The sequence below is a fragment of the Vanrija pseudolonga genome, chromosome 1 (genome assembly GCF_020906515.1).
Source record: "Vanrija pseudolonga chromosome 1, complete sequence".
Taxonomy (NCBI): domain Eukaryota; kingdom Fungi; phylum Basidiomycota; class Tremellomycetes; order Trichosporonales; family Trichosporonaceae; genus Vanrija; species Vanrija pseudolonga.
In genome coordinates this window covers 334477-361225 of record NC_085849.1, presented here as the reverse complement: position 1 = coordinate 361225, position 26749 = coordinate 334477, and the positions used below count along the sequence as shown (strand labels likewise).

The 26749-nt window shown below is 63.6% G+C and overlaps 13 protein-coding genes across 13 annotated transcripts; 7 read left to right on the top strand and 6 right to left on the bottom strand.

The window, feature by feature from the left end:
- Nucleotides 1–546: 546 nt before the first annotated feature.
- YNL108C_0 (putative protein) lies at nucleotides 547–1986 on the bottom strand. Its single transcript, XM_062766586.1, has 6 exons — nucleotides 1947–1986; nucleotides 1658–1846; nucleotides 1436–1617; nucleotides 920–1394; nucleotides 758–880; nucleotides 547–719 (listed from the first exon to the last, which is right to left on the bottom strand). Exons 2-6 carry the CDS (start codon nucleotides 1754–1756, stop codon nucleotides 717–719), a joined length of 882 nt encoding a protein of 293 aa, XP_062622570.1. The 5' UTR covers nucleotides 1757–1846; nucleotides 1947–1986; the 3' UTR covers nucleotides 547–716.
- Nucleotides 1987–2036: 50 nt separating this feature from the next.
- On the bottom strand, nucleotides 2037–3625 carry LOC62_01G000164 (uncharacterized protein; the record flags this gene model as incomplete). Its single annotated transcript, XM_062766585.1, has 5 exons — nucleotides 2037–2214; nucleotides 2251–2339; nucleotides 2384–2951; nucleotides 2989–3148; nucleotides 3190–3625. 5 exons carry the CDS (start codon nucleotides 3623–3625, stop codon nucleotides 2037–2039), a joined length of 1431 nt encoding a protein of 476 aa, XP_062622569.1.
- A 1069-nt stretch (nucleotides 3626–4694) lies between these two features.
- On the bottom strand, nucleotides 4695–5457 carry LOC62_01G000163 (uncharacterized protein; the record flags this gene model as incomplete). Its single annotated transcript, XM_062766584.1, has 2 exons — nucleotides 4695–5295; nucleotides 5330–5457. 2 exons carry the CDS (start codon nucleotides 5455–5457, stop codon nucleotides 4695–4697), a joined length of 729 nt encoding a protein of 242 aa, XP_062622568.1.
- A 188-nt stretch (nucleotides 5458–5645) lies between these two features.
- PPE1 (Protein phosphatase methylesterase 1) lies at nucleotides 5646–7058 on the bottom strand (the record flags this gene model as incomplete). The annotated part of the gene is made up of 7 exons (XM_062766583.1): nucleotides 5646–5794; nucleotides 5834–5888; nucleotides 5925–6030; nucleotides 6070–6212; nucleotides 6249–6339; nucleotides 6381–6486; nucleotides 6525–7058. 7 exons carry the CDS (start codon nucleotides 7056–7058, stop codon nucleotides 5669–5671), a joined length of 1161 nt encoding a protein of 386 aa, XP_062622567.1. The 3' UTR covers nucleotides 5646–5668.
- Nucleotides 7059–7229: 171 nt separating this feature from the next.
- On the top strand, nucleotides 7230–7961 carry MRPL19 (54S ribosomal protein L19, mitochondrial). Its single transcript, XM_062766582.1, has 2 exons — nucleotides 7230–7522; nucleotides 7624–7961. Exons 1-2 carry the CDS (start codon nucleotides 7392–7394, stop codon nucleotides 7928–7930), a joined length of 438 nt encoding a protein of 145 aa, XP_062622566.1. The 5' UTR covers nucleotides 7230–7391; the 3' UTR covers nucleotides 7931–7961.
- A 127-nt stretch (nucleotides 7962–8088) lies between these two features.
- Nucleotides 8089–10510, bottom strand: GAL4_0 (Regulatory protein GAL4; the record flags this gene model as incomplete). Its single annotated transcript, XM_062766581.1, has 9 exons — nucleotides 8089–8218; nucleotides 8254–9050; nucleotides 9090–9143; nucleotides 9182–9248; nucleotides 9285–9369; nucleotides 9415–9626; nucleotides 9668–9926; nucleotides 9968–10413; nucleotides 10449–10510. 9 exons carry the CDS (start codon nucleotides 10508–10510, stop codon nucleotides 8119–8121), a joined length of 2082 nt encoding a protein of 693 aa, XP_062622565.1. The 3' UTR covers nucleotides 8089–8118.
- Nucleotides 10511–11242: 732 nt separating this feature from the next.
- mtdH (NADP-dependent mannitol dehydrogenase) lies at nucleotides 11243–12561 on the bottom strand (the record flags this gene model as incomplete). The annotated part of the gene is made up of 5 exons (XM_062766580.1): nucleotides 11243–11259; nucleotides 11351–11579; nucleotides 11856–12103; nucleotides 12144–12371; nucleotides 12420–12561. 5 exons carry the CDS (start codon nucleotides 12559–12561, stop codon nucleotides 11243–11245), a joined length of 864 nt encoding a protein of 287 aa, XP_062622564.1.
- Nucleotides 12562–14225: 1664 nt separating this feature from the next.
- On the top strand, nucleotides 14226–15345 carry LOC62_01G000158 (uncharacterized protein; the record flags this gene model as incomplete). The annotated part of the gene is made up of 2 exons (XM_062766579.1): nucleotides 14226–14585; nucleotides 14848–15345. 2 exons carry the CDS (start codon nucleotides 14226–14228, stop codon nucleotides 15343–15345), a joined length of 858 nt encoding a protein of 285 aa, XP_062622563.1.
- A 201-nt stretch (nucleotides 15346–15546) lies between these two features.
- On the top strand, nucleotides 15547–16713 carry LOC62_01G000157 (uncharacterized protein; the record flags this gene model as incomplete). The annotated part of the gene is made up of 2 exons (XM_062766578.1): nucleotides 15547–16013; nucleotides 16356–16713. 2 exons carry the CDS (start codon nucleotides 15547–15549, stop codon nucleotides 16711–16713), a joined length of 825 nt encoding a protein of 274 aa, XP_062622562.1.
- Nucleotides 16714–16934: 221 nt separating this feature from the next.
- On the top strand, nucleotides 16935–17369 carry LOC62_01G000156 (uncharacterized protein; the record flags this gene model as incomplete). Its single annotated transcript, XM_062766577.1, has 1 exon — nucleotides 16935–17369. One exon carries the CDS (start codon nucleotides 16935–16937, stop codon nucleotides 17367–17369), a length of 435 nt encoding a protein of 144 aa, XP_062622561.1.
- A 2159-nt stretch (nucleotides 17370–19528) lies between these two features.
- LOC62_01G000155 (uncharacterized protein) lies at nucleotides 19529–20051 on the top strand (the record flags this gene model as incomplete). Its single annotated transcript, XM_062766576.1, has 3 exons — nucleotides 19529–19537; nucleotides 19567–19625; nucleotides 19664–20051. 3 exons carry the CDS (start codon nucleotides 19529–19531, stop codon nucleotides 20049–20051), a joined length of 456 nt encoding a protein of 151 aa, XP_062622560.1.
- A 482-nt stretch (nucleotides 20052–20533) lies between these two features.
- On the top strand, nucleotides 20534–20932 carry LOC62_01G000154 (uncharacterized protein; the record flags this gene model as incomplete). Its single annotated transcript, XM_062766575.1, has 1 exon — nucleotides 20534–20932. The coding sequence occupies one exon, from the start codon at nucleotides 20534–20536 to the stop codon at nucleotides 20930–20932; it is 399 nt and encodes a 132-aa protein (XP_062622559.1).
- A 1933-nt stretch (nucleotides 20933–22865) lies between these two features.
- PLT1_0 (Putative polyol transporter 1) lies at nucleotides 22866–25032 on the top strand (the record flags this gene model as incomplete). The annotated part of the gene is made up of 5 exons (XM_062766574.1): nucleotides 22866–22870; nucleotides 22995–23900; nucleotides 23950–24233; nucleotides 24284–24609; nucleotides 24667–25032. The coding sequence occupies 5 exons, from the start codon at nucleotides 22866–22868 to the stop codon at nucleotides 25030–25032; spliced, it is 1887 nt and encodes a 628-aa protein (XP_062622558.1).
- Between the last annotated feature and the right edge of the window lie 1717 nt (nucleotides 25033–26749).

The following is a 26749-nucleotide window of genomic DNA, read 5'->3' as shown; positions in this document are numbered from 1 at the left end:
CCGCCATCGGGCATGCACACCTCGCTTGATCTGCCCACAACGTGTCGTTGTATCGGCTGTTCCGCGGCCGTTCAATGGCAGATAGCCCTGCCAAGAAGTTCGATGCGGTGCGCAGTGGGATGTGGCACGCCCAAGATTATCTGCCTCAATTTGGCCTGGGCCAGAACATGTCGATCAGCGGAAGTCACCTGGTCAGCGGGTCAGCTGAGATGAGATCTGGTGGCGGCTTGACTCGTCACCCATCATCGGGCGGGAAATGTCAACAGATCCGATGGGGATCTCTGGGCAATGTCTTGGCAAGAGAATGTCGCTTGTTCAGTACATATCGTGCGCGCCGCGCCGATGCGTGCCGGAGCACGAGCGGCAGCTGACTGCATCCGCCAGCCAGCCAGCGGCGCCACACCACCACCACCACCACCCACCCACCACCCACCACCTCACAAAGAACCCGTGGCGCCAACTTCACCGCCCCGGCTCCACTTGACGACGAACAAGCCAATAACGATCTCGGCCATCTCGTATCGCGAGATGCGAGGCGATGCTGGTGTTCATTTGGGGGAGATCGTGCACAGCACCTGGCGACGCCGACGAGATCAGATAATACCGTTGGCTTGGCATCAAAAGCGGTAACCAAAGTCGGTTAGGAGCCTTCGTAGTAGGAGAGGTCAGCGACAAGGTCCACGCTGCACATTGTCCATTCTATGCGCTAGTCTACTCTACTGCGCGGGTCAGATGGCGGTCGACACTGCATACCCACCTTGACATACGCCTTAAACTCCTCGGCGAGACCGACGGGCAGCAAGTCGGCGTCGGTGAAAGGCTTGCCGTCGCCAGCGTCGAAGACAACGTCGCCATTGGGCAAGAGGTTGAGGTCGGCAAACTAAGGTCAGGTCAACGCGCGTACCGACTGCACACTCACGCCCCACGAGTGCTGCACGCCGCCGGAGAGATGCTCGACGCTGTTCTTAAACACGACCTCCCAGTCCCCGAGCACCGGCTTGCCGGGGCCAAACAGCTCGCCTCTCACGCCGCCATGTGCGCGCGCAGCCGACAGGCTCGAGAGCCCTTTGCGGCGGTAAAGCGACAAGCTGGCCGTCGCGGCGGGGAAGTCGAGCGCGTAGTCGCCCGTCAGGGCGCGCCCGACCTGTACCACCACCGCGGCGTGAGAGACAATCAGCAGCGTGCGCACGTCTGGCCGCTCAGCCTCGACGCGGCGCACGAACGCGGACAGGAAAGTATCGATGCGTTCTGTCAGGTCGTCGAGCTTCTCGCCCTCCCGTTTGGGGAAGTATGTCGCGTCGTAGTCGGCGAGTTTCATGTCGAAGTGGTCCTGCAGCGTCGAGGGGCCGGCAGGGCGTGGGAGCAGGCCGGAGCCCGGGGCCGCGGGCGAGAACCTAGAGTCTGTGAGCTCATATACATAAGCGCATACACGCACCACTCCCCCGCGCCGTGCTCGAGGCTGACGTCCTGCTCCAGCGCGAGCGCGAGCGGCTGGATGGTCTGCATGGTGCGATGGAACGGGCTGGAGAAGAGCGCGTCGGGTGTGGGGAGGGGAGCGGGCGGGCGGGAGAGGAACGTCGCGAGCTCGTCGGCCTGCTTGAGGCCAGACTCGGCAAGCTAGCAAGTCAGCGCAGTCAATGGCGGGAGGAAGACGCACCGGAGGGTCCTTGAACATGCCCGTCACGCTCGTCAGGACGCTGCTGTCCTCAAAGTCGGCGCGGTAGCCGTGTCGCGCGATGTAGATGTTTTCGAGCATTGCGGTGGCCGGGGAGAGGTGGGGGGGACGTGGCGAGGGTGTGAGATGAGCTATGTATACGCTCGGAGGATGTGGACAATGTCAACGTGTCTGTAAACGTGTCGCGGCATAATCGTGGTGAGATTGTGGCCAAGACGTGCAACTTCGGCCCGGTGATGGGGGGAGTCACGACGGACATGGCCGAACTCACTGCCGGAAGCCTCGGCACGCCGCCGATAACCATCTCGAGCTGCAGCTCTATTGTTGCATAGTGTACAGTGATTGTCCTTCCTGGCTCCTACTAGCCCCCGCCGCCCGCAGGCAAGAGCTGCACAAACTCGACGCGCGAGTACATGCCCCACCAGTCCCACAGCCCGCGGGGGGTCTGCTCGGCGTCGGCAGACAGCAGCGACACGACGACGCGGAGCACCTTGCCGCGCAGGCTTTCGCCGTTGGACGCGACGCACTCGACTGGGATGCTGGGGCCAGTCAGTCTTGCTCGCGAGCCGACTCACTGCTCGAGCTGCGCAAACGTCCGCCGCGCAATCTCGTACCGCTCCTTCTTGTCGTCTGGCCCGGGGACCACCTCGGCGCGCAGGTCGAGCTGAACAGTAAGCTAGGCCCAAAGCGGCATTTCATTTCACCCACCAAGGCAAGTTCAGCACACAGCGCCGTGATGTAGATGTTTGCGCTCTGCGTCGCGAACGCCGTGTCGCCCTGCTGCTGGAAACGCGGCTGCAGGCTCGGTGGCAGCGTGCTCAGTAACGCGTCGACGTCGCGCCGCTGCTCGGCGACCCACGACGCTAGGCGGACACCGGACGGGCCGGCATCCGCGTCGTGCAGCCACACGCGGTGGCGCTGGATGCACCCGCCGAGGACCTTGAACAGGCGCGCACAGATGCCAAAGGCCGCAAGGTAACTCGTCTTGTCGGCCGGCTGCGCGAGCGCGGGGAGGTACTCGTCGTCTATTTCCAGTGGCAGCGGCGGCGCGCCGTCATAGTCTGCTAGCTGCACGGGATGCCCGTTCAGGCTGTTCGTCTTGTCGATCGCGTACGCCTGCCAGTAGAGCCGGCGGCAGTGTTCTATGTCCAATGGGCTGAGCGACTCGGAGGGGAGCTCGTGGTTCAGGCCGAGCGAGTAGACTAGCCTTCGCACATCGGCGAGCAGGTTAGCCCCGAGCTCGGGCGTCGGTGCGGCCTGCGCCGTGATCCAGTCTCTAGGATAGGGTCAGCGTCGTTGGGGATGCCACTCACAGGATGGTGCTGGCCAGCACGACGAGGCTAGGGCGCGTCTGATACCGTATCTGGATGAGCCGGCTCCCACGCTGGCACTTGGCCAGGAGCCCCTCGAGGCGCGCCTTATCCATCCGCCCGACGAGCCACGATAAGGGACACTGCGTGATAGTGTACCCGACTGCTAGTGTCAGCGCACTGCGCCACGCGGTGCGGACGTACTCATGCTGAGGATGAGGCCGCGGAACGCCTCGTCCCCCTCATCGCGGCGATGGAGCACGTCCTGCGCAAAGCTCGGCCTATGCACCAAGGGAACATGCACGTGCTGGTGCTTGACGTGCAGGGCGAGGAAAAACGAGATGTCGTCCCAGGTCGCGAAGGACTCCAACCGCGTGATGTCCGCGTCCGGCACAGGTGCCCCAGCGACCGCCGACACTGGCAGGTCGGGCAGCTGTGGCGGCGGCGGAGGCGGTATTGGCACGCCGGCAGGCATCGCATACTCGCCGTTCTCGAGCAGGGGCAGCCCGAACCCCCCGTACTCGACGCTCAGCTGCGCCTGCATCGGGAACCCCCCGTACGGCATGGGCTCGAGGAGCGGCGCGGGGGCGGCGGCCGAGCTGGGCCCCGCGCCGCCGCCGGCCCCGATGTCAGCGTACATCACTGGTGAGAGGGAGACAGCCGGGCTCTGGGGCGAAGTGGAGATGTCGTCCCATCGCGCATGGGCGCCGCCGACCGACCTCCGGATGGGGCTGCGATGGTGTGTCAGCTGCAACGGCGCGGTGAGGATGTCGCGGTGCTCACGCCCTCGGCCTGCCTGGCTTCTTCGGCGTGTACTCGTATGTGCATCGCTCGGCGCGGCGCGTACAGTTCCGGCACTGGGCATGCGCGCTGCTCGAGCTCAGAGCGTCGGGGTCGGGGATGCATCTGACCTGTGGGTGGGGTGTGAGCGGGGGGTCTGGCTTGGGGGTGGAGCGAGCGGAATGGCAGGGGTATCGCCACTACTGCACCTCGCACTACACCGCCAGGACCGATAAGCCCCGCCGACCGCACTCACCTTTCTCGCGCGGCACTGGTCGCACGTCACGGCGTTGGGCGGCTTGTCGGCGGCGGCAGCAGCGGGGACGGGGACGGTCGACGGCGTGGCAGCAGCAGGAGGAGCAGTAGCGACGGCGCGAGACGGCGTAGCGAGCATGGGCGGACAGCTGCACTCGCATCGCAGGAGGGTGGTGAGTGCGGAGCGTCGTGCGTTGTCGTGGCCTCGTCCGTTGCATGCATGCATCATCAAGTTGCCTGCGTCGTGCTTACAGCGTCAGCGTTGCTCCTCTTCTCTTCGGCGACGAGTCTGGCAGCCGCCAGTGCGCCAAATCGCCACGAGTTATCCGGCTGCCGACTTGACTTTACGCTTGTCTGTTCTGGGACCTCATGCTATTCAGCCAGCCGTCATGTGACGGGTTACGGCTTTATGAAGCTTAGTCGAGTTACTGATGCTGCTGCATGCTACATGTGGGCGCCGGCGAGCGCGTGCGCGTGCGCGTAGTGCGCGTGGCTCCTGAGATCCTGATATACGCACACTTGCCATGTCTGGCTGGCTGGATGCGTCAGAGTGAACGAACGAGTGAGTGCGCCAGTCTCGGCTCTCGGCCACTTGCAGCAAGCCATGCTACTACCCCACCTCCCCACCGAGGGGCCCACCTAGCTCGCGCGACATGGCCATGCATCATAGAGAGCTAACCACTCCCACCAAGCGCCGCGACGACGGCCTCGGCGCGAGCCAGCAGCGCAGCGTACGCAGCATCGAACGCGGCCAAGCTCGCGGCATTACGCTCCAGCACCTTGATGACATGTCCCAGCGTGGGAGCTGGAGTTGGAGTAGCAGCACTCGGGTGATACCCGGGTGCGTCGGCGATCGTAGCGCGGGGGTGTACGGCACCACCAAGTGGGGTTTCGGGGATGGATGCGGGGGTGGGGTTGGTGTCGGCTTCGTCGTCCGACCAGAGCGACGGGGCGAGGTGGTCGTTGGCATCGGTGTCGTCGTCGTCGTCGCTGGTGTCGAGCATGGACGTGAACTTGCGTACCGGCGCATCGGGCAGCCTGTCGGCGCGATCACTCTGCTCGCCCTCGAACCCCACGCCAGCGTCAACCTCGACGAACCACCGCCTGCGCGCCGAATCCTCAGAGCACGCCACGCCGTCACGCACGCACGCCGCGCAGGGCCCGCGCGCCATGGTACGGAGGCCGGCGCGGTGCGGGCCGGGTGCGGGGATGAGCGGGGGGATATGGCACGGGTAGTTGGAGCGCGTGCAGTAGGTGCACGCGTCGGCGTGGGCGCTGCTGTCAGCTAGCTAGGAACGAGGAAGCTCACAGGAAGGGCCGCGCGGGGTCGGGCGACGAGGGGTCGTAAGGGAAGCCCCAGGCCGCCATTGCGCTTGCGCGCGCTGGCGGCTCGGGCGTCGACGTGGCGGTGGTTAGTGGTGAGAGCGTGCGGCTCATTGTCAAAGGTGAGGGGGTGAGGGGGTGAGGCTGTTAGTCAGGCGAGGGTGTGAGGTTGTGGGTATGGTTGATGAGTGAGCGATGAAGAGGTGAGAGAAGATGAGAGAGATGTTGACGAGGATGAGGTGAGATGGGGGGGAGAAGAGGGAATGGACGAGGAAAGGACACGCGACTCGGCTGGCTGCACGCACCACACCCATACATGCATAATCTACGCCTCGCCGACCTGCTTAACCTCAACGGGGCGCGCCGCGCCAATCTTGGGCGGGAGGACAAGCACCTGCGTATTCCTGCGCCAGAAGGCGACGAGCGTGGTGGCGAGGGTATCGGGGTCGTCCTGGTGTCGGGGTCAGCTTGTGTTCCACCTGGTACGCACCTCGTGCAAGTAGTGCCCCACGTCCTGCATGACCTCGAGCTGGAACTTGCCCTGCCTGAGTCGTCAGTGCCCCACTTGCCTGCCCACGCACATCTGCCCGACCATGAGGTCACGGTCGAGGCGCTCCTGCCCCGCCAGGACGAGCAGGCGCGCACATCTTGCCGTGACGAAGCGCTCTGAGAGGCCAGTGTACCATCCTGCAGTAAGCGTCAGCTGCGCTCCAACCGCCCACGCACCCTCCCAGAACGGCTCGGTCGAGAGCAGGTCGGTCCGCCACACCTGCTTGCTGTCGACTCCTGCGCCGGGCGCCTCGGACACGACGTACGACGGCACCGACACGCGCGCCGAGGTCGCGTTACGGATCGAGCCCGAGTTGAGGCTTGTGTCAGCGTTGCTCGCGGCACGGTGGGCTTACTGCCACGCGATGGCGTTCGAGACGGACGTGAAGGACGATGGCCGTTTCGAAATGATGCCCTTCATGAGGGGGAGTGCCTCGATCGCCGTGCCTGCGCGTGAGCTGCTGCTGGCCAGCGCCGACATGACCCACCCTCAACGACGTCGAGCACGGCGACGCCGCACACCGTGTATCCGAGCTTCTGGAGCAGCGGCGCCGCGGACAGAATCGGCGCAGCGCCCATCGAGTGGCCTAGCAGCTACACGCGTCAGCACCATCTCAACGGCTCGTACTCACCAAGAACGACGGCGCGGCCTTCGGGTCGGGGAACACATGCCGCACAACAGCAATAAAGTCGGCAACGAGCACGTCGAGTGCTAGATCCGCGCCGCGCTTCTCTTCTCCGCCAACTCGAGTCTTGCCGTGCCCGCGCGCATCGAAAGCAAAGAAGCCCAGCTCCCCGCTACTGCGCGCCGTGACGTCCCGCGCGAGCGCAGCAAAGCTGAGCGCACTGGCCCCGCCGCCGTGATGCGCGAGGACGTATGTTCCCTTGCCGCTTTTAGGGTGCGGCTCGGTCAAGTACGCGCGGAATGTCGCGTCGCTGTCGTCGGGGGTGACTTCGAGCGCCTGCTCGAAGAACTCGGACGCGGAGAGCGGGGCGAAGGCCGCGGGTGCGGCGCTGCGGGATGACGGCGAGACGAGGTCGCCTACGCCGTCGGCGAGCTCCTCCTCGTCGTCCTCTTCGTCGTCGTCGGCTGTGGCCCACGGCGCCTTGGTCGGCGCCATGGGGGGCAAGCGGTTGAGTATTGAGCGCCGGAACTCGTCAGACATGGTGTAGGGAGTGTTGTTGTCGTCGTTGTCATCGTCGTCACTGTCGAGATGACCAGCCCAAACGTCCGGGCCCCCGCATTTATCCGGCCCCCCTCGATACGTCCGCCCGCCTCCGAGGTTTCGCTACTGCAAAAGTCGAAATCGCGAAGTGCATCACGACGACTTGTTCAACAATAACAACAATCGCGAGGAGAGCATAAAAGTCGGCAACATCGACGGCACGAGCAGCACGACAGAAGCGGAATAGACAAAGCGACAGACGACTGCGAAACAGCGACTCGACTCCACCCGACTCCACCCACACCCCATCCCTCACACCCCCCCTCCCCCACCATGTCCGGAAAAGCAGCAGTCACACAAATCGTCAAGCTCGTCGTGCCGGCCGGCAAGGCGACGCCGTCGCCTCCTGTTGGACCTGCGCTTGGTGCGCGTGCGGTCAAGGCTATCGACTTTTGCAAGGAGTTGTGAGTGTCGGGGGGCGTAGCTCCCCTTGTTCGTGCTCGGCCTCGTCGCCAGCCTCCCCTCCCTCGTCGAAACACTCGCTGACGCTCCTGTTTCCTCGCAGCAACGCCCGCACAGCGCACTTCAAGCCCGAAGTCCCCCTCCCGACGCTGATCACGATCAACCCCGACCGCACCTTCTCCTTCACGTTCCGCACCCCGCCCGTGTCGTACCTCCTCAAGAAGGCGGCCAAGATCGACAAGGGCGCCGAGACGCACAAGGAGAAGGTCGGCACCGTGTCCCTCAAGCATGTGTACGAGATCGCCAAGGTCAAGTGCCACGACGAGGTGCTCAAGGACCTTGGGCTGGAGCGCGTGGCCAAGAGCGTGGTTGGCAGCGCGCGGAGCTTGGGGATCGAGGTTGTGCCTTAGTTGAGGGGGGATGTAGCATTGCATTGTGCGGGGTGAGGCGGATTGGGGGATACCTCTTGGAGGTTGCCTCTGTCGGCCAAAGATTTGGTGTTGGCGTCTGATCTCTGACAAAAGGACTCCTCTGTCTGACCGGATGGCACTGTCACAAGACACACCGGGGACAAGACAAATGCTGACATGATACAACTCTACGACCCCGGACCCAGCGCCGCCGCCCCATCACCACCCGACCATCCCTCCAGCCCGCTCCACAGCGAGCTGAGCGTGTTCAAGTCTGCAAACGGCAGTCTGTCGTCAGCAAAGCCACCTCACGCTCAACTCACATTCCGGGGCCGAAACCGCCCGTCGTATCGGCTCCAGAGCCGATCCACGCCGTCGAGTGTTGCAGCGCATCGAGCCACGACAAGTCCGCTCCGGCAGTGGCGCTGTCCTCGTGTCCTGGCCGCTCGACGTGCGGTTGCAGCAAGTCGAGGATGTGAAGGAAGCGCTCGGCGAGCGGCTCGGCCTTCATCGCCTCGAGCACCTCGCGGGCCTTGGCGAGGTCGTCGAGCCACTGCTCCACTACTGGCGAGGCGCGGTTGGTGTGCAGCGCGATCAGGGGGACAAAGCACGCGTGGAAGAGGTAGTGCAGCGCGTACCATCCTTCCAGGCCGGTCCAGACCCGCCCGCTCTGGATGAGGAACTCGTGCACGCTGTGGATGGTATCCCGCGCATTGACGAGGCAAAGACGTGCGCACTCGACCTCGGCAGCTTCCTCTTCCTCTTCGGGCTGCTGCTCGGGGAGGAGCGGCTTACCGGTCAACGCGCGCTCCAGGAACGCGCGCCGGTGCAGGATGATACGCAAATTGCATATCCGCCACAGCAGCTTCTGGCGCATGAAGCCCACCCAGCCTGACGCGGACGGGTGCGCCGCCTGGATCCACTCGGGGAGCGTGGCCTGCCATCGCCCAAGCTCGGCGTCCATGGCCAGCGTCTCGGTCGATGATGGTGGGCGGACAGAGGTGGCCTGGTTGTAGAGTTCTCCTCCGACGACATGGAACTGCGATTGGAAGATGAGGTTGGCGTAGGGGGTGATCTCGTCGACCGGCTGTGGGGAGTCGGTAGAGTACGGCGTGAAGGACTGGCGTGGCGTCAGCTAGGCAACGTCACTGCCACTCACCGGGTCGTGGAGGTTGACGACATAGTTCACGTCGCACTCGTTCATGGTCAGGAGCTGGGGTCAGTAGGTAATCCTGGGGGGCGTTTACCTACAATCGGGCGGCCAAACGTCACACTCGATCCGGCGTCAACCACCCAGAGGTACCACCACACTCGGCGTCTGAGGTAAGCTACACATCCAGAACGCCTAGCTCACCTAACCTCGCGCTCGAACGGTGAGATGTTCCAGAACGGCAGCTCGCGGTGAAGGCCAAGTCCGACTGCCATGCGGCCCGCAATGCCTGGGGAGTGGTAAGCTTCAAAGCAGAGGCGTCCAGCTCACTCACCCAAGTACACGTACGCCGCGTTGGGCTTGTTCATCTTCTGCGCGAGGTTGGCGAGGATGGTGAAGCCCTGCACGAGTGTCAAGCTCCCCGCCTCGATGAGGTCGACGTTGATGCTCGACACGGCGCATTCGAGGAAGTGGTTGATGACATAGTCTGGCTGGGAGGCGCAGAACGCGCCGAGGCCGAGCACGACATTGAGGACGAGCTGCCATCTGCGCGGGTGTCAGCTTGCCCAGCAGAACTGCACACCCACTGCTCGTCTGGCGGGTGCGGCACCACATTCGCCCACTGCGCGCGGAACGTCGGCTGGTGGAGCACGGGGTACTGCAGGTGGTAGTTGTTGAAGTACGAGTCGATGAACGACTCGAGCTCGATCGCGCTGGGGCGGTACTCTTCTCTTTCGCGTATCCTGCGCTCGCGTTCGCGCGGGTCCCGCGAGTCGGTATCGGAGAGGGACACGCCGCCGGCGCAGAACTGGAGGATGCGGAGGAGGGTCGCGCCGGACGCGAAGCCTGCGGCGTGAGCTCGTCCATCCTCTTCCAGCTCAACGCACCCAAGTACCCCTGCCCGTCTGGATCCACCGCGAGCGTGCTCGTCCCATCGTGCCCGCGCGGCGTGCGCAGGTGCCGCTCGTTCCACTCGTACCCCGCCGCGTTCTTCGGCTGGCGCTCAAACACCTCGACTGTGCGCGCCGCCGCGCGCCGCTCGCCCGTCGTGTCCGTGTGTGGGGAGATATGGCTCGAGGGATTCGTGTGCGGCGAGATGTGCGGCGAGATGTGCGGCGAGATGTGGTGGTGCGGAGACGCCTTCTTCTCCCCACCGCCGCTGCCGCGCAGGTGGGACACCGGGCGCTGAGGCTGCGGTGTCGGCGAGCGACTCGGCCCGTCCTCGCCCTCTTCTTCGACGCGGCGCACCGCCTCGTCGAGGTCTATGTCGGGCAGGTACTTTGCGATCACGCGCCGCAGGCTCTCGCTCGTGTCCTGCAGATGGGCTATGTGCCTGCTGGGTCAGGAGTGCGCGCGCATTGGACCCACTCTCGCGTCGGTCGTGCGTTGTACTGCGCGTACTTGCACGCCTTGCCATACCGCTCGCACATGGAGCACGGGTGCTGGCGATCACACTGGGGAGCGAGTTAGCTGCGTCCTGTTGCTGTCGGCGTCGGCGCCAGCCAGCGCCGACGACTCCGCGACTCACTTTCCGCTTAAGCCGATGGCACTCGTCGCACGACTACATCCGTCAGCGCCATCCGTGATAGCCTGCACCCCAGCAAACAGGGCATGCACGCCCACTGCCGCCGGCAGACTCACGCCTCGCGAGAGCGGACGGGACGCCGCTCCACTCCCGCCGGCTCGGGGCGTGCCCCGCCTGTCGGCCGGCATTGAATTTTTCGTGTGCGTGTGTGTTGGTCGGTGCGGGCGGGGTGTGCTGGTGGCGTGTCGCGGTTGTTCCGAGCACTGGCCGAGTGCTTTGTGATGGTATAGGAAGGTGGTGTGATGGAGAGGAGAGTCGAGGGGTGGGATCGAGTGGAGCGGGATGGATGCCGTCCGGGTCGGGGCTTTGAGGCCGGCGGCAATGGCACAATGGCTGACGGATGATATGGCAGACAGACCTCGACCTTGCCAAGGCTCCGGGATTGCTACAACATCTCGCGCGTGCGCGTTCTCGGCTCGACAACGTCACGAGCGGGCATTGCATGGGGTTTAAGATCTCTTGGACGTGCTGCATAACAAACTACACTCGATACAGCGACTCGGACATCCCGATGGCATCCGAGTCGGCTCGGCTGTCCTCCACCTCGACCTCCTCGTCTCCGTTCCCCACGTCCTCGCTAGTAAACAGTGTAGCCTGTGGTCGCGTCAGAATCCTGCACCATACCTCCAAGCCAGCAGTAGCAGACAGCATGCTCGGCAGCTGGCGCTGCCTCGTATGTACTCACCCCCGTCCATCACCAAGTCATGGCCCGTCAAGAACCGGCTCGCGAGCCCAGAACACATCAACACGACCATGTTGCCCAGCTCGGCGGGCTGCGCGAACCGTCCAAAGGGGGTCATGTCGCTCCACTTTTGCATCCACGCAGGGTCGCAAGATGTCATGTCGGTAGAGACATAGCCCGGGGAAAGGGCGTTAACGGCGATTCCATACTGAGCCCACTCGCCGGCCAGAGACTGTAATGTTAGCGGGGAGGCGGCACGCGGTGGAGGGGTGGGTGGTGGCATAACTTCTTGCGCGCAGCGCATAGGGGTGGGTGGGCGGGCATGATATCGCTCGCGCCAGCAGGGCGGGTGGGCGGGCGACGTGTTGCTCGCGCAGCAGGGTGGGTGGGTGGGCCACTCATCTGCGAGCAACGCTCGAGGGTGGGTGGGCGGGCGAGATGAGTAGCGAGCAGAGCGAGGGAGAGAGGAGGGGGCAACGAGACTGGGATATGGGGCAGCGCTACTCACCTTGGCGGCCATAGTCAACCCCGCCTTGCTCGAATTATACGACACCTGGTTCTGCGGGGTCATGCTCACAACCCCGCTAATGCTCGAGATGAAGATGATCTTCTTGTCGAGGGTCCGGTACTCTGGCCGGGGTGGGTAGCTTGACTGCTGGCTAACGGCCGTCTTGAGGCCGAGCCAGTGGCGCACGAACGCGCGCGAAAGGTACAGCGGCGCGAAGAGGTTGTTCTGCATGACGAAGGCGAGGTCGTCTGCACGCGGGCGTGAGCTCGCTCTTCCCCTCCCACCCACCATCAGTCATGTCCACCGTGTCCTGGTGCTTGCACACGCCGGCATTGCACACGACAAAGTCGACCTCGCCGACCTCGCGCGAGACGCGGTCGACGACCTCGTTCACCACGGCGCTCTGCTCCCCGGGACAGTGGTACGCGAGCACCGTCGAGCCGGTTTCGGCGGCCACCTGTTCCGCGACGGGGGTCGCGTCGCGCGAGTTCCACGTAATCACGACAGTTGCGCCGGCTGCGGCGGGCGTCAGCTGGGGCCTATCCGTGCCGGGACGCGACTCACCCTTCGCAAGCTGCTGCGTGATCGCCAGCCCGATGCCGCGCCCGCCGCCGGTCACGAACGCGATCTTGCCCTTGAGCTCGAGGCTCAGGCCGGGGTTCGGCACGGCGGTGCTGGCGTTGGTGTTGCCGTTGGTGGTCGTCATTGCGAGTAGGTGAGTGGGCTTGCTTTGCGTACTTAGCCTTACATGCTCCCCCGCGCGTTATATGCGACCTGCATGCACACCTCGACGACCATCGGCAGTGCTGTTGTGCCGTTTAGCAGCGAGGGTGGAGCCAAGCCGGCGCCGGCCCGGCCTCCGCTCGCCAGCTGATAGCATTGCCGACGGCGCTCATTCGTCCGCGGGTGTGTTGTAACCCTCCGAGCTGGGGAAGCGGGGCGGGGCCACATTGCATTGCTGCAAGCATCCATGCCGAGGCCGGAGGGTTAGGAGCATGCTGCGCATGCATGACTCGCCGAGCGCCAGCCGGGCCGGGTGAACGGCTCAATCTTATCGGCCTCGACTGCGCTGCGGCCGCAGGATCGGTCCACTCCCGGGGTGCTTGCGTCTGTTGGCAGATATGAAACAGCGGTGGTACTGTACTGCTGCCCTGCTTGCTCGCGACCAACAGCATTGTTTGTTCCTACCTCCCTTGCTGTACAGCCCTCGGGGGAGGCAAGGGTAGGGTGCCTGCAGGCAGTGTCGCGACATCATCACCTGACTGCCACTGCTGCCGGCGGCCTTGACTCGCGCCACCCCAAACACCAAGACTCTCATGCCAGCACTTGTCAGTGCAGTCCAATCCACCCCACCCCACCCCACCCCACTCCACCACAACTCGCATACACGCCGCGATGCTCGACACGCCCTCACCCCTGTGGCCAGGCGACGCCCCGTGGCCGCCAAACGGGTACCCGAACATGATGTTCGGTCCCTCCTGGCCACAGCCTCTGGTCCCAGGACAAGCAGTGTGCGCGGCAGGCCTGTACAACGTCACCGACCTGTGCTGCGAGCTGGGCAGCGGCGCCATGTGGGTGGGCGACAACGCGTACGCTCTCACCCACAGCGGCGCGAGACAGCACATGTGTCTCCTCTACTCAAACGTCACTACGGCCAATAAGACGTTTTGCCGACTGTATGTCTGATCTCTTTGACATGGGCAGCCCGAACTGGGTCTCGAGCTGCATGATCCTCTGGAGCGTGGGCCCGCCGCCATCGCCACCAGCGCTCGGGTTCGGGGCCTTGTTGTGGGCCGCTTTGCGCTGGTGGCTTGCGCTGCTCGGCGTGCCGACTGGGTCGCACTCCCCCTCGGCGCTGAGGGGTGTGATGTCGAGCGAGGGCCTTGCCAAGGAGGAGCGTGTCACGTACCACCGCTGGGGATCAGGCGATTTCTTGATGAGCGACAGTGTCGTCGACAACGGCTCGACGCCTCCCACGACGTTCCTCTACTCGGCCGAGACCAACAACGACACAATCGCCGCCTCCGGCCAAGGGACAGCGCACTCCGCCCAAAACTCGGGACGGAGACGAGCCGTGGTGGCACTTGGGATGGTGTGGGTCGTGGCGGGGTGCATTCTCGCTCTGTAGACGCATTGGACAAGGGGATTGCGCTCAGCAACACCATCTCTGTGGTGTGCATCCTGGAGCGAGCACCCAATGCAATTACTGTAGGCACAGTTCTGAAACAAGTTTGGCTCTCCATCCCTTGCACAAGTGGGGCGGGGTGGGTTGATGCCGGCAACGCCAACTACCGATTCCAGCCGCCCAACGGGAGCACTACTTAACCCACCTCGCCATGGCACCACATCCCACCCAACACCCACACCACAATGAACCCCAGCACTTCCCTCGCCACCCCGCCAGCATCCGCGTCCGCCTCGGCCTCAGCCTCACCCAGCCTCGGCGACTTCGGGCCAAACGGCAGCCCAAGTGCGCAGTCCAGCGTCATCTGGCCCGGACCCATGAACGTCGGACAGGTGGTGTGCGCGGCAGGGCTTTACAACGTGACCGATGCGTGCTGCTTACAGCTGCACGGCGCCTTGTGGGTGCCCGACCCCGCGGGCGCCGCCGGCATGCCCCCCACACGACAGCACGCGTGTCTCTTCTTCTCGAACACCACCACGGCGGACGCGACGATCACAGCGTTCAAGAATTGCGCTTCCCGGCCTGGGACGGGCGACAACGTCATCGTGGGGTGTGAAACGCAGAAGAGCTCCGCGCGCGCGCGGGCGGTGGTTACAGTGGCGGTCGTGTGGGCTGTTGTTGGGTGCGTGCTTGCGGTTTAGGTGGTTTACGTGCTCGGGTCGGGTAGTGTCTGGTGCCGCTGGGTTCCACAGTATGCAACGTCGGGATACATGTAGCTTGGACAAGCCCGAGACGCAACGCCTGCTGGTTACGCCGGGTGTGGCGAGTGCCTTACCCCCTCCCTCACCTGGACGAGGCCATGCCAAGCCCGCAACACCAGTACTTAACACAACGGCCGTGCCCTCGACTTCTCCCCCAACCACCCACACCATGAACAACGGCACAGCATCCCTCTCGCTCACCTCGCCCCCAGTACCGACGCCCACGGCGACCGGGCTCGGCCCCAACGGGGACCCAGCGCAGATGTATCCCGCCTCCTGGCCCGGCGCGATGTACGCAGGCCAGACGGTGTGCGCCGCGAGCGTGTACAACGTCACGGACATGTGCTGTGCCAGGCTGCACGGTGCGCTGTGGGTAGGCGACGACGCGTACGCCGCCACCACGTTCGGCTCTCGGCAGCACATGTGCCTCCTCTTCTCGAATGCCACGACGGCAAACGCCACGCGCGACGCGTTCACTGGTTGTGCGTACGGTGTGGACGGTGTGAACCCCATCGTGGGGTGTAAGATCCACTCTGGCGCCGCACGGACTGTGGTGGGCATCGGGATGCTGCTCGTCGCTGTTGGCTCGGTGCTTGCATTGTGATGCATCGCATGCCAGACTGGCTTCGCTGGACCGAGGCACGAACGGCGGTTGCTTCAGCATGCCCGTGTGGCTGCTTCGCCGTGTTTCATTTCATCGGGGTCAACACAGCTCATTCTTGGCCTCTTGGCGACCCACTACGATGCAAATGACGACGAAGATATAAGCAGCGAACCCTGCTGCTTCCCCACAACGCAATACACAATGTCCTCGTCTTCAGCCTCAGTAGCAACATACACCAACGGTACCGGCGTCACCGTCACTGCGCCGAAGCCGTCCGCGACAGGCTATGGAGTCATCGGACCAGACGGCACCCCGAACCAGGTCATCACCCCTGGGTGGGGTGGCCCCGTCGCGCCAGGACAGATAGTGTGCGCGGCAGGCGTGTACAGCGCCACCAACAGATGCTGCGCTGCACTCAACGGCGCGCTGTGGGTGCCCACCAACGACCCCTCCTACAGCCGCCCACAACCAATGTGCCTCTTCTTCACGAACACGACGACCGCCAACGCCACCCGAGAGTCGTTCGTTACGTGCGTTTTCAACGCTGGTAGCGAGGGGAACCGCAGCATTGCTATGTGTGTCGACGGATCGAAGAACGGGTCGAAGTCTGCCGCGCCGAGGTCTGCCGCGTCGAGGAGGAGGACCGCGCTGGGCTTGCTGGGGCTGGTGTGGGTTGCTACTGGGTGCGCGCTTGCATTGTAGGATGGTGGGTGGACTGCATTTACATCTATTCCAAGTCATGCACAGGTATGGTTTCAGATTGAGACTATGCTTACATTGTGCAAGAGCCAAGGCTGTTTGGCAGACGATAGCGATGATCCTCGAGGAATGCAATTGTTGGTGCTCGCATCGCCACCGCTCCAGATATAACTCGTCGCCTTCATGTCATCCTCGCATACTCATCCCCTTCTCACGACAAACTCCCCCATGTCCGTAATCGCAACCACCAACACCATGAGCGCCGCCGGGCCACAGAACACGACGGTGGGCGGCAATGGCAAGCCAAACAGTGTCCAGGGGCCGAAGTGGAAGGACCCGCTGCTCGATTGGCAGACAGTGTGCGCCACGAACATGTACAACATCACCGACCTGTGCTGTGCGCAGCAGGACGGGTCGGTGTGGGCGGACAACTCGACGATACTCGTCGGCGCAGGGCAGCACAGCTGCATGATCAACACGACGACCGAGGATACCGCCAAAGCGGCACGCGACGCGTTTATCAACTGCGTTGGCAAGACACCGGGTGGTGGGTCCGTCATAATGTGCGGGAGCAACGACCCGAAGAACAAGTCTGGTGGCAGGCGCACGGCGACAATGGGCATCGCTGCACTCGTGTGGGTCGCTGCTGGGTGCGTGCTTGTCTTGTAGAATAGCGAGTGGTTGTATCAGCTCGGAGCGATGGACAGTGAGGCTTCAGCGTTAGGGGTGGTTGTTGACATGTTGCCCGAGCCGAGGTTGCCGACACCGGAGCAAGCGGAGGATGGTACATGGGCTGTTTCAGCCACCCGACAACCATCCCGCTCCAAGTGATAAGTAGCGCGCCTGCGCAGCATCTAGCGTCTCTCACTCACTCTTCTTCCCCAAACACAATGTCGTCCTCCGCCCCCTCATCTACCAGCAGCGCATGGCATCCCGGCTCGACGGTACCGACCGTCAACGGCGACCCGGGCGCCGTCCAAGGCCCGGAGTGGAAGGACCCGCTGCAGGAGTGGCAGACCGTGTGCGCCGCGGGCCTGTGGAACGTCACCGACGCGTGCTGTGCGGCGCAGAACGGCTCGGTGTGGGTGGACAACTCGACGACCTTCAACGGCCCCGGGCAACACCAGTGCCTAATCTACACGACCAACAAGACCAACGCCAACGTCTCGCGTGAGGCATTTTACAAATGCGCTTCCCGGCGTGCAGCGCAAGGCTTGGGAGGGGCCATCTCGATGTGCTACACGAAGGACTCGAGCGCTAGGAGGGTCGCTATCGGCGTGGTGGGGCTCGTGTGGGTCGCCGCCGGGTGTGTACTTGTGCTGTAGACGGCGAGAGGAGAATGTGATACCCAGACTGCCCGGTAGAGAGGTTGAGGCGACACTTCGCGGCACAGCATTGTGCCGCGCGCTAGCACCGCATGATGCAGGACTGGTGATCTGCTCCAACAGCGCAGGTCCTCATCGCCACTGCCTTGCGCTCCACTCCACCCGCTGAACCGTCATGAGCAACCGATCCATACCGACCCGCGGGTGGCGGACTTGGCTCGTAGGACACGGGGATCACGCGAGTGGCGCACGGTGATCGGCAATGCGTCCGACGTTCCGCCACCCCATGTTTACCACCATGAGACCACGGCCGCCCGCGCCAAGCCTGGCTCGTCACCGCTCCCACAGACTGATAAGCTGCCAGCTCACTCACGCTCGGAGGTCCGGCGCCCCGGCAGTGGCACCGACCTGCGCTTGGCGCACTGCCTCACAGCCAGCGGCGGGCGCGCACGGGCCTCGGGATGGCGATATCTCGCGCCACCGGACATGGTATTGGCCTGTTTGGCTTCATTGCTCTCCTCCTTTGTCCGGTGTGCCGTGGTCATCAGCTGCGCATGGTTGGGAGGGAGGGAGGTGCCGGGACGGGTGTGGGGAGGTACAAAGGCTCCGCCATGCCGGATGCCACAATGCCACGACCCACCATCAAGCTCACCCCCGCAAACAAAACACAATGTCGTCGCTCCTCGCCCGTACAAGGGGCTACACCCACTCCGACGGCCTCTTCCTCCTCCCCAACCAACTCATCTGCACCTGCGACAACGACTACGTGACCGACGCGTGCTGCCGGCAGCTGCACGGCGCGCTCTACGTCGCCAACTACACCAGCGACGACCCGACCGTCAACCGACACCACTGTCTCCCGCTCCAACAACGGGGGCACCCCTCCGAATTGCTCAACGTTACCGCCGAGAACTGGCGCTTGTGCGTCGTATCAAGTGGAAACAGCACCGCGGTCTCGTGTAGGACCGGTAGTGGGGCGTCTAAGCGCGCAATGCTGGGTCTTGCGGGCTTGGTTTGGGTCGCGATCGGGTGTGTCTTGGCGGTGTGAACCCCACTTGCTTGCATGTAGTACGGCTGGCATTAGCTTCCTGTCATGAATAGAGACGGATCCCGTAGTGCCAGTAAAGATACTCCGGTCGGAGACTGGGAAGAAGCTGATAACACGAGCCGACGACCATCGGGTTCGCGGAGGTGGGATTTCCGAATGTGGCTGCCTACCGCGCCGACCCGAGCAGACCCACATGCAACGCCGTGCACAGGCCTCGGCATGACGGTATCATGTCCGCCACGGCGCCGTACGCATCATTACTTGGGCATAGCACGCCATCCTCCGGACACCAAACGCGAGGTAGAAAAGACGGCGTCCTTTGTCGGGGCGATCACCCCACGACCCAACGAACGACAGCCGCCACGCAAACTCTCAACATGCCCAGCACTCTCATCCCCCGCGGCAGAGGGGTCTCCTTCGGCCCCACCTGGCCCGTACCCTTACTTCAAGGCCAATCAGTATGCAACACCGATACCGACGCAGCAACCGACACGTGCTGCGCGCATCTCGGTGGCGCGGTGTGGGTGAGCAACCTGCCCAACGACGTGCCCGATATCAGCCGGCACAACTGCCTGCTCTTCCAAGGCAACGGGAGCAACGACCTCACGACGCGGAACAAGGTGTGGGGCGCGTGTACGCTCGCGACGAACATCAGCTCGTCGTACGGGTGTACGTCGGGCAGCTCGCGGCGAGTAACACTCAGCGCGGTGGTACTCGTTTGGGCCGCTGCTGGGTGTGTGCTGGCGCTCTAGTCTGTAGGAAGGATTTCGGTATCGTATTCCATGTTGTAAGCGGCGATGGCCGTGTCTTTCTCTTCACGCCACACCCAATCGGGCAGAGCATGCCAGAGCGCGGGCCTCGAACAATGGCAGACCGTGCCGGCCCGATGGTGGCCGGAAGCACTGACCACCGCCAAGCCAACACGAGGTTCTAAAATCAGCGAGAGATCCGTGGTCGCGCGACACGTTCTCCCCCACCGTCCTATGCCATTGCGCGTTCATCCAATACAGCAGCGTGGGACGTGCATGGTTGAGGTGGCTGGGGTACTTGGCTTAATCCGGAGCCTATTGTCCTCGCTGCTCGGGACGCCGTGGCGTTGCGTACTTAAGTCATGTGCAAAGTGGCGGCGGGGCACCAAGCCGATTCCAGCAGCTTCCTATCTTCTTCAGCAATTCAGCGCGCTCGAGCAACCAACACCAAGTGAACAAGTAAGTGCTGAAGGCTTCAATCATGCTCAACCCCCTAGCACAATGAACTTTCCCCACAACTCGAGCAACGTCACCGGCCCGTACTGGCCCGTGCCCCTCCCGGCCGGCTACGCGGTCTGCAACACGGACAACGACACGGTGACGGACGCGTGCTGCCGGAAGCTCAACGGCGCGATCTACGAGTTCAACCCCGCCGCGTTTGGCCAGCCGCCTGCAATGGACTGGCATCACTGCCTCATCATCCCGCCCAAGGACTCCCAGCCGTACTTTGTGGGCACGGAGGAGGCGTGGTCGATCTGCACCAACGAGAACCGCACCAATGGCAGCTACGGCATGAATCGGTGCATAAACGGCGCTGGGCGGAAGGCTTCCCTCGGGCTCGTCGGACTCGTTTGGGTCGCTGTGGGCTTCGTCCTTGCTGTGTAGGGAGTTGAGTGGAGGATAGTCATATGATAATGCAGTTGTAATGCTTTGATCGTTGGCCGCGCCCTCCCCCCTGCGGGCAACACGTCAGCACGGACGAACGCGCGTTGATGCTGTGCCGTTGACAGTGCGTTCAGCTGGGAAGGCTTCTGGGGGGTTATGAGATAGGTAGCCGAGTTGTCCATGGGAGGAGCTTTCCGGTTTCCGAGGAGCTGGGTGCTGCTTGGTGCACACATGTGCAGTTGGGGGCCAGAGTGGGGCGGCACTGCCCGCCTCACTCTGTGGCGCCGTGTATGCCGACTATCTGAGGCGGTGGCGGCACATGCCTCGTCCGGGAGGCATCGTCTTCTTCGTGCTTCGTCGGGACTTGACCCGAGTGGTTGCCGGGCACCGTCTTTATGGATCAGTGAGCCCGGCGTGAGCGGTATAAGTAGCGCCTTTGGATGCCCATGGACATTGTCCCCACGCCACCCTCCAACACCACAATGGCCCCATCCCAAAGCTACTCCAACACCTCCGTCATGGTAGGCGGGTACTGGCCCATCCCCCTTCCTCCAGGCTACGCAGCATGCACAACCAACTCGGACGACATCACCGACGTGTGCTGCCTGCGCCTCCACGGCGCAGTGTACACGGCCAACACGTCGATGCCATACCTCCCGCCCAGCCAGCAGCCGAACAACACGCACCAGTGCCTCCTTATCCCCCGCGACCCGGCGCTCTTCAAGCCCAACTTCACTGCGCAGGTCGAGTCGTGGGACGCGTGCGCGAACGAGAACAAGACCGTCACCAGTATGAGCTGTATGAACGGGGCTGGGCGCCGGGCGACGCTGGGCCTCGCTGCGCTCGTGTGGATGGCTGTGGGCTGTGTCCTTGTTGTCTAGGGTTGAGTGAGAGTGTGATGATATGTTAGTTGTACGACCCCGTTCGAGTGGACTCCTAACTGAAGGGAAGAGTGTGGCACGGACGTCGTGCTGGGAAGGCGCAGTGGCCCCGAGTGGCAGCCCCCAACCCCTAGTGCCCCACCGTGGCCCAATACGGGGTGTCTGCCTGTCTCCCTCGTCGCCCCACCCGCCTCACCGCCTCAACTCTCACTCTGAGGCCTTATCAACACATCTTCCCCGGAGCTATGTGTGTCACTGAAGACACACGTGCAGATGACACGGGTCAGGCAAAGGGATCTGACAAGGACATGGGGTGTGTGGCATGGTGGGCATCTAGCCTGACGACGAGGTGGCTCTGCCGAGCTCGCCCTCTCGCAGACTCGCTCGCTGATCGTTCCCCTACCCCTCGCCAATCGGGTCAGCGAGATCCCTGCCCACCTAGCCGACCCACCCACCCCACTCGCCGATATCGAATCGCCGCCGGCGGCACCTGACAGCGCTCTAGCCCCATGCCTGGCTGCGACCTGTGTCAGATAGCAGGGGCGAACGCGCTAGCCGGCGGCATTGGCACTTTTGCGATGCTGCGTGCTTGGCAGCTCGCGAAAGCAACCACTTAGCGAGGCGCCAAGGCTAGGCCGTGAGCGTGTGCGGAGGCGGAAGCTGACATACCGAGGTTGTGAGAGCCGAGAATCAGGCAGTGTCGTTGGCAACGGCGCGCATGCCAAGACGCCAAGGCCGCGGCCTGCCAAAACCCCCACATGCCGCGCTGGCCCGCCGTGCGCGCTCGCCGCCGGCTCGCAAAGTGTTGCCGCCGGTAACTGCCGCTGCCTGCTGTGCTGCTGCTATGCATTGGCGCGCGAACAGGAGGCGTCGTGTGAGTCGTGTCAGGAGCAGTGACAGATCTGGCTGGATGCGGTACTCGTCGGAAAGGTGGACGGCCGAGTTGTAGCCAGGGGAAGTTGCTGCGGGGGATGTAGCCCGCGTATAGCCGTCGGTCAAGCAAGGTCAGGTCAGCAGACGCCGCCGTCTGTCGTCGGCGACCGCTGCTCCGAGCGTGCTCCGATACGAGGTGACAGTGCGCCGAGGGCCGCCTATGACAGCGAGCAGGCGTGTCGAGCGGAGGCGCGGGCCCGCTCGCCCGCTCTCGTGGTCGCAACAACGTGGGCCGACTGTTCTCTGTGCTTGGAGGGGTGTAGGGTGGCGCGGGTGCGGTACCTCATCACGACTGCGTCATGCCCTGCGGCATTGGCGAGGCGTTTGGGTGCCTTTGCCAGGTTCGAGGTTGTTTGCTTGGCGCGGCCCAGCTCGTTTCGTTTCGAATTGGTCAGTCGGTCGGTCGGCACGGCTGCTGCACGGCTCTCGGATCAGGCAGAGTGGAGCGAGCGCCGGCCCTGCCACTGTCGGACTGGGGTCATCCGGGGCCGACCGTCATCGCCATGATGCATGTGTCTTGATCGGCGTCGATCAGGCGTTGGTCGGTCACCCAGTATCAGATCAGATAAACATGGTAGCGAGCGACTCGCTGCAGCGTTCTTCGTGCAGTCTTCGAGCACCTCGTCGTTGCGCTCACTCAGCATTGCATCCTCGCTGCACACGACTCACCCGACCATAGCCGGCGGGAGCTCGCCAGTTTTTTCCTGAATCACGATGCCGCCGGCGGGAGCTTGCGGCCCATGAGCGGCTTGCTCCACAACAAAGTGGCGCCAAGAAACGTCCAAGACTTTTTGGCTCGCCTCATTTTTTGCGGCTCGTCCGCCTGCGTCCTCAGCCATTCGTCGAGCTGGCCTTGGCACGAGCAAGGCGTGTCGACACGGGTTGGAGCTGGTGCAGCGACATGCGGGCACCTCTGCGCCGCCGGGACACACCCCTCCCTCTGCCCCACGAGCGCAGGCTGGAAAGGGTAGGCGTCGGGGGCCGGCGGTAACGGCCCAACATGGGGTGGGTGTGTGCCCCGAGGCGGCCCAGTGGGGCGCGGGGGTCGCGTGAGGAGAGCTGGGTGGAGCTGGGTGCAAAACGTATAAAGCGGGCAACGATGGTGCGTGGGCGACTGCTTGCCCCCCAGTAACAGCAACAACAACATGTCCGACTCGGGATCCAACCCTAAAGAGTTCAAGGCATACCAGGAGCACCGCGAGTCGACTGCCGATGGTGCGGCCCGTCGCGGCAGCCACGCGGTGGGCAACCTGCAGGTCGTCAACCCGCTGCAGCGCTACTCGCCCGAGAGCGTGGCGCAGAGCGCCAAGTCGTGGGCCGAGAGCGTCGGACTCAACGACGACGCCGACCTGTTTGCGCGCGCGAGTCTCGTCGCGCGTGACCCGGACAACTTTGGCGCGATCCCCCAGCTGACGGACGACGACGTCGCCGCGCTCGACTATGAGAAGAACCACAAGTGGGCCGGCACGAAGATGCTCTATTTCGCCATGTTCATCTGCGCGCTCGGCGCCGCCTGCCAGGGCTGGGACCAGACGGGCTCGAACGGCGCCAACCTCTCCTTCCCGCAGGAGTTTGGCATCGCCACCACCCTGCCGAACGGCGAGCGCGCACCCAACGCAGACTGGAACGAGTGGATCATCGGCATCATCAACTCGGTGCCGTACCTCGCCGGCGCGCTGCCCGGCGTGTGGCTCTCCGACCCGCTCAACCACTACCTCGGCCGCCGTGGTGAGATCTTCCTCACGGCGCTGATCCTCATCGCGACGCCCATCGCGTCCGGCTTCGCCAAGAACTGGGGCTCGATGATCGCCATCCGTATCGTCATGGGCATCGGAATCGGCGCCAAGGCCGCCACGGTCCCCATCTACGCCGCCGAGATGGCGCCGACCCCCATCCGTGGTGCGCTCACCATGGGCTGGCAGCTCTGGGTCTGTTTCGGTATCTTCCTCGGCTTCGCCGCCAACGTCGTGGTCAAGGACGTCGGAAAAATCGCGTGGAGGCTGCAGCTCGGTTCGGCCTTCATCCCTGCTCTTCCGTAAGTGTCCCCTTCGGCGTCAGCCAAGACCCCCGCTGACGAACCCCAGCCTCGCCATGTTCATCTACTTCTCGCCCGAGTCGCCCCGTTGGCTGATGAAGAAGGGCCGCTACGCCGAGGCCGTCGTGTCCATGAAGAAGCTCCGCCTCCACCCCATCATCGCCGCCCGTGACCTCTACTACTCGCACGTCCTGTACGAGGAGGAGAAGGCCGAGGCGCAGGGTGCTGGCTACGTTTCCCGTCTCCTCGTCTGCTTCCGCGTGCCCCGTATCCGCCGTGCCACGCTCGCCGCCGGCACCGTCATGCTTGCCCAGCAGATGTGCGGTATCAACAGTGAGTCTGCACGGGCCGGGGGCCCAGCCACAACCGCTAACCCACCCAAGTCATCTCGTTCTACTCGTCGACCGTCTTCAAAGAGTCGGGCTCGAGCGACACGCAGGCCCTCTACGCCTCGCTCGGTTTCGGTGCGCTCAACTTTGCCTTCGCCATCCCTGCCGTCTTCACGATCGACACCTTCGGCCGTCGTGCCCTCCTCCTCGCCACGTTCCCCGGCATGGCCATCTTCCTGCTCGCGACCGGCCTCGTCTTCATTCTTCCTGTTGGCCAGACGCGTCTCGGCCTCGCTGCCACCTTCATCTACATCTTCACTGCCTTCTACTCGGTCGGCGAGGGCCCCGTCTGCTTCCTGTACGGTGCCGAGGTGTTCCCTGTGAGTTGTTATAGCTGTGAGACATCTACAGAACGCCACACTGACACGCCGCCACAGACGATCCAGCGTGAGCAGGGCATGGCCTTCTCGGTCTTCATCAACCTCATCTTCGCCGGCGTTCTCGGCCTCACCTTCCCCCGCATGAAGGGTGCCATGGGCCCCGTGGGCGCCTTCTGCTTCTACGCGGGCATGAACGTGCTCGCATTCATTTGGATCTTCCTCTGGGTGCCAGAGACCAAGGCCCTGACGCTTGAAGAGCTCGACGAGGTCTTTAGCGTCCCCACGTCCGAGTACATGAAGTACCAGACCGGCACCTGGCTCCCCTACATGATCAAGAAGTACCTGTGCTGCGGCCGCCCTACCCCCATCCCTCCCCTCACCAGCAAGAGCCGCTTCGACAGGGACGATGCGACGTACGCCTAGTTTGCTTTTTGTAGTAGTGTAATGTCCGACGAGCACAATGGTGCAGGACCCAAGGAATGTTGAAGGAGCGATCTTGTGTCGATGAATATGGTTAAGCACAATGGCCGATGCCGAGAACGACAAGGTGGGCCCCGGGCAACAAGAGGATTGCGTGGCCGACACTGCCGTCGCGTGACTCGAAAGTAATGTTCATCACCGAGCAGCGCGAGCAGCCAACGCGCAATGTGCTTGCTAGCTAGCTACTCTGCGGCGCCCCAATGCCCCATTGGCGGCTCACTTAACCCCCACCTAGCCCCGCCTGGTTACTTGCGGTTATATTCCAACGGCTAGTATGCAGTATCTTACGCGAAGTGGCGCCAGAAGTGCATCAAGAACCTGGGCAAGGAGCCCACAGGCCACAGACGGCCCTGTACAATGTCTCTGGTTACCGGACAACTGGCGGCATGTTGGACGCTGTCGCTGCCTGCTCTGGGTGTAGTGTGGTCTCTTGTCTCTCTTTGTGCGTCACACAATGACGGTTTCTCCGACGCTGCTCGCTCGCTCGCTCCGGATCGACGCCACCGGCATCAGGCGTCATTGTGCATTACCCCACAGCCAACAGCAGCTCACACCTGCACCTGCGCACCCACTGAAACATAGCCGAAGAACGGTCATGTAGCGTGGGAAGCATGCAGACGCGCGACTCGACGCCATCAGCGCCACCGGGGTGGTCTTGCCTGACGGCGCAGAGGGATGAAGCGGACCGCGGACACGGGCAGCCCGTCATGTCGTTAATAGCATTGTTTCCAGCTGGATAAGACGAGGTTACCACAACTTTGCGTCCCGTCTCGGGGAGCAGTGGATCATTCGAAGAGTTGCAAGGTGACGTAGGTGGTCGGTGAATGGATGGATGGGTGCTTGCCCAAGATGCCGCCAAGATGCGCCGATTGTGCCCCCATGCATGCCATGCAGCGTGCAGCGCGCAGCCGGCAGCATGCAGCATGTACTCGCCGTGTGTGCCATGTGCGAGATGCGAGAAACCCGGCCAAGCCGTAGCGTTGTTCCTTGCACTCGTCACTAGTGAACCAGTAAAGACGCCATGCCCGGGGTTTTGGGCCACGCTAGGCAGGCAGTCACCCAGGCAGGCGGCTGCATGCTGGATGCGTGGAGCGCCAGCGCCCATGTGTGCATGCATGGATGGGTCAGGTCGAGTTGTATTCACCCGCAGCGAGCGCGTATGCGTGGCGTGGCGTCTTCGCTGCCCGCGCAGAGCTTCTACGCCGCCGAGCCCGCACCAGGGGGGCCAAGCCCACCCGCCATCACGGTGCCAGCTGGCAGGCAGGGGGGGCAGCAGCACTCTCACTCTTGGGTGCGGCAATGAACCCAGCAAAGACAATGTGCTCCCTGAGACTTCACTGTTCATGTCAGGGCTAGCGCGTCGCCAGATGCATTTGTTACAGCCCTGGCACCAGGGAATGTAGACTGGAATGCGGCTTTGTTGCCCGGGCTCGCATGCGCTATACTTTGCCGGCCGTGGCCACAACCTCTGCCCGGATACCTTGACGCTGCTGCCCACGTCTAATGGCATTAGGCCCTGCCCATGTTGCATTGGACGGGACGCGACCGCTTTCTTGGCGGACCCGGTGGCGCTGCTGGCTCGCGCTCATGAGCACTGCGCACCTTGGCGGCCTGGATGGCTGCAAGTGTGCAAAGATGCATATGCCCGTACATAAGTGCG